Consider the following 4,144-nt stretch of genomic DNA (forward strand, 5'->3'; position numbering starts at 1 on the left):
TGGGACCCCCTGGGAAAGGAGGGGGGGAGGGGGGGGGCCAGGACATCCCCACAAACACCCGGCCCCTTCGCCCACCATCACCAGCCTGCACCAAGAGGGAGCCAGCAACGCTTTTATTTAAGTTAATGGAAAACTCCAGTTACAGCAAAAAAATTTAAGTATTTTCAACTTTTTTTTTTTTTCTTTTTTGCATTAAAAGGGAGGGGAGAGGCTGGGAGGGAGGGGGGGAGGCTCCCGCCATACCCCCATCCCCACCGGTGCTTGCACAAGGGGTGGGTTGGGGGCACGCTGAGGTAAAATCCGGGTGATTTTGGGGATCAGCTTTAAACTCAGAGAGGTCTCAACCATCCCTTGACCATGGCAAAGAAAAGCCCAAAATAGCTGAAACCTCAAAGGCACCCTTGTCCCTCGGGATAGCAACCTCCTCCCCTGTCAGCCCCAGGGAAGAAAACATAAAAATAAAGAATAAAGACTTCTCCTTAAAAAAAACAGTGACTCTTCAAAGCCCGCCACAAACGGATGAACTGGAATGGGGGTCGTTAAACAGAAGCTCGAAAAACCGAAGTAAAATTTCAAACCGAGAGCTGGCTCGAAGGCAATGCAAGAAATCGGGGAGGGGGGAAAACACCAACACCCTTTGGGCTTTGACACCCAGCACCTGCACGGGGCAGGGGGACGGGCAGGGATGAGCTGCTGCCGGAGCAGCGTCACCTCTGGGGCTCGTTCATTCCAACCCCTTTGCTGGGAGAACTGGAAACCAGTGGGCAGAGGGGCTGGGGGCAGCCCCCGCAGCAGCAGCAGGGTTTTGCTCCAGGGTCATTCCCATGGAGGTGAATCCTGGGAGCCCAGGGTGGTGCTGGAGCGCTCCCGAGCATCCTTTCACAACACCGATAAAAATGAACTTAAGAAACCACGTGCAGAAAGAAAACAAAATAAAAATATGATAATACTTCAGGAAAGAAAGTCCCTCTGGTGGGAAACTTAACAGCAGCAGCGGGGGGAGCCGAACCCCTTCTCCCCGCCGCTGCCCACGCGTCGGCTATAGGAAGAAGAGCTTGTCGCAGAGCTGGGCGCCGGGCTCGTGGTGCAGGATCTGTCCCGAGAGGAAAGCCAGCTTGTGCGCGTACTTGCACGGCGCAGGGACCCGGACGGTGCCCGGCCAGTTCCAGTACAGGTGACAGAGCTTGAAAGTCAACCTGGGGAGAGGGAGAGAGGAGAAGGTGTCGGTGCTCCCTGGCACCCCGAGCGGTGCTTCGGGGCCAGATCCTGCTCCCCCGGGCAGCGCTGGCTCCGTCAGCACCAGCAGCTCTCCAGCTGCGAGGCCAAACCCGCTCACAGCGCCGTTTTCTTCCCAATTGCACGAGTTAAAGGTCAGGCTCTGCCCGGGCGCTGCATTCATCCAGCGCTGGGCGACACGGATTCTCCCTCATCACCCTTGCAATCAGTTCTTGCCCAAGAGAGGGGGGGCAAGACAGAGGCCACCCGCCCCCTCGCCCTCACCCACTGTCGAGTCCTCCCAGCTAACCCAGTACAGCGAGCAGCCTCAGCCCAGTGCCTGCACAGCACCCTGCTGCCCTCCCCGCTGGCTCCAGGTGACTGTTTTGCAAAAAATCCCCAGGATTTGGGGGGGTCCCCACGCTGCAGAATGCTGGGGGGGCGGGGGGGGAGCTGTGGAAAGCCTGCCCTTACCTCTGCAGGTGCTCGCAGCTGAGGTTGGCCGTGTTCAGCACGCAGACGTAGCGCGTGGGGATGCTGCAGCCCTGGCGAGAACGATGGGCCAACAAAAAGAAATCCTGCCTGAGAGGGAAGGAAGGGCAAGGTGTTGGGTTTGGGGGGCTTTTTTGCACACCAGGGTTTTCTTTTGCACACCAGGGTTTTCTTTTGCACACCAGGGTTTTCTTTTGCACACCAGGGTTTTCTTTTTTTTTTTGCACACTATTTTTTTTGCACACAAGGACTTTTTTTTTTTTTTTTTTTAACCACCCCACTGCAGCTTTCCCGAAAGCCGCCAGTGTCGCTGCCACTGCCACTCACCACTCCAAGCTGGTGACCGTGTGGTCAACGACTGTCCCAGGAGGAGGGGACGTGAATTGCTCTGCCATGAGGGTGTAGAAGTTGGTGCTGATTTGCTTCTGCACCACCACGACCACCATGCTGGGCTGGTAGTTCTCAAAGGTGTCGAAGCACTTCTGCATCTGCGGGATCTCATACTTGAGCACGGTGTCGAGCTGGCTGTCGGACACGCCGTCCCTGTACACGATGATTTTCTTGGGCAGGCAGTGGTTCATCTGGGGAAGGAGAAATTGGAAGAGGTCACTGGTTTTTCCCCCCACCCCACGCCCAGGACTGGCTGGCAGGGACAGATGCATGCCCTGGCAAGGAGTTGGGCACTAGATGCCCACTGGGTCTCCAGGGCTGACCATTCGGTGGTCTCACAGCCCGTGGATTCATCCTATCAACCCTCGAGCCTCGCAGAAAGTCCCTAATTATACTCAGCCCCAGCAAATCCATTTCAAAGCAGGTTTCGGCAGGGCAGAGAGAAGCAGCGTTTGCACCAATCCTGCCCGCAGGCAAGCGCTTAGTGACCACCAAATCCCCAGTTTTCATGGGTTTTTCTCCAGCACCCGCAGAGGGATGGGAAAACCCCCAAAGCAGGTCCCTGCTGCTGAAGGTTCCTGGCCCCTGCCCCATCACACGCTGCTTTTCTCACGCTGGGGACGTGGGACAAGAGGACAGGGCTCAGCAGTTCGACGCCGATAGGAGCAGAGGCGTAACCTGGCGCTTCCCCCAGTGCAAACTAACCCTCGAGGCAGGTTTGCATGTTCCCAAGATAAGGCTGAGCCTCCTGGGGTGTGCGTGGCTGCGGGCACCGCATCCAGGTCCAAAGGCTGCTGAGGATGTTTGCTCACTTGCATGCACTCGGGCCAAAAGGTTTGGGGTGTTTTTCCTTTGCTTTGATGTTAAACCACGGAAGGGCTTTTTTTGATAGCGCTGGGCTGGAGGTTTGGCCTCACCTCGTGGAAGTGCTGGAGGGCATCGGCCAGGCAGAGCCGCAGGCTGTCGGCGATCTCCTGGTGGGGCATCTGGAAGACCACCCTGGAGTACCACTTGGTGAGGATGCTGGGATGGAAGGGGGACAAGTATCAGGCACCCACCTCGCTGGCCAAAGTCCACCGGCGCCGTTGTGCAACCGGAACCGACCCCGGCTTGGCGCTGGCGGAGCCGTTCCCGGTGCCGAGGGCACAGCAAAGGTCGCCGCTGCCTGCGCCGGCAGCCAGTGACACCCAGCAAAAACAGGCTGGTGGAGACCTTGCTGAGCGCAGCAGTTGGGGAAGGCATCGGCTTCGCCCCCTTCCCGGCAAAGGGGAGACAGCGGCGATGCTGGCATGGGACCCCCCAGCATCCCCAGGGAGGAGCAGGAGGAAAGCTCTCCCTCCCAGGGCACCACGTACTGATTCATGCTGGCCACGAAGCCGATGACGGAGCGTATCCCTCTGCTGCGGCCGTGGTAGATGTCCATGCCAATAACCATCAGCTGTTTCTGGGGGGCGGGGGGGTGGCCAGAAAAAAAGTCAGGGGGAGTTAAGGATAAGTCAGGCACCTCCAGGCTGCCCTGCCCAGATCCCTCCAGCCGCAAGGGACATTGCATGCACAAAACAGGAGATGCCAACCCCAATTCATAGCATTTGCAAGACGGAAAAGACCTTTAAGATCGTCAAGTCCAACCAATTCTGCAGATGGTTCATCCGCATCCCCAGAGGGAAGCCCGTGACTGCAACAGTTTAGGCCCCGGCGCTTGCAAACCCACGGCACGCATGCGCCGAGGGGTTTTGCCCGCCTTACCAGGGGGATGTCGACCCCCCAGAGCTCGCCGCCCAGCTTGCAGTTCATCTGCAGCAGGACTTTCTGGACCACAGTCCGAATCTTGCCCGGCTGGCCCGTGAGGGACTGCGCGTTGATGACCTGTGGGGAAGGAAAAATAAAACAGGGAAAAAGCGAGGCCGGAGGTGGCCACGGCTTCCCCGTGCCGCTGGTCCCCATCATAGAATCATCATAGAATCATCATAGAATCATCATAGAATCATCATAGAATCATCATAGAATGTTTTGGGTTGGAAGGGACCCCTAGAGGTCATCTAGTCCA

The 4,144-nt window shown here is 57.5% G+C and overlaps 1 protein-coding gene across 1 annotated transcript in view; it reads right to left on the minus strand.

Annotated features, from left to right (window-relative positions):
- Positions 1 to 310: 310 nt before the first annotated feature.
- The window catches only part of PIWIL2 (piwi like RNA-mediated gene silencing 2), a 9,485-nt gene continuing 5,651 nt past the window's right edge, over positions 311 to 4,144 (minus strand). Inside the window, exons 14-19 of the mRNA XM_009640645.2 lie at positions 3,844 to 3,963; positions 3,453 to 3,541; positions 3,015 to 3,120; positions 2,035 to 2,288; positions 1,690 to 1,797; positions 311 to 1,196 (exon numbers count right to left, since the gene is read on the minus strand). Coding sequence (XP_009638940.1) covers positions 1,040 to 1,196; positions 1,690 to 1,797; positions 2,035 to 2,288; positions 3,015 to 3,120; positions 3,453 to 3,541; positions 3,844 to 3,963 — 834 coding nt within the window. The 3' untranslated portion in view covers positions 311 to 1,039. The remainder of the gene's footprint in view (positions 1,197 to 1,689; positions 1,798 to 2,034; positions 2,289 to 3,014; positions 3,121 to 3,452; positions 3,542 to 3,843; positions 3,964 to 4,144) is intronic.

The sequence above is a fragment of the Egretta garzetta genome, unplaced genomic scaffold (genome assembly GCF_000687185.1).
Source record: "Egretta garzetta isolate BGI_Z169 unplaced genomic scaffold, ASM68718v1 scaffold366, whole genome shotgun sequence".
In the NCBI taxonomy this organism is placed as follows: Eukaryota; Metazoa; Chordata; class Aves; order Pelecaniformes; family Ardeidae; genus Egretta; species Egretta garzetta.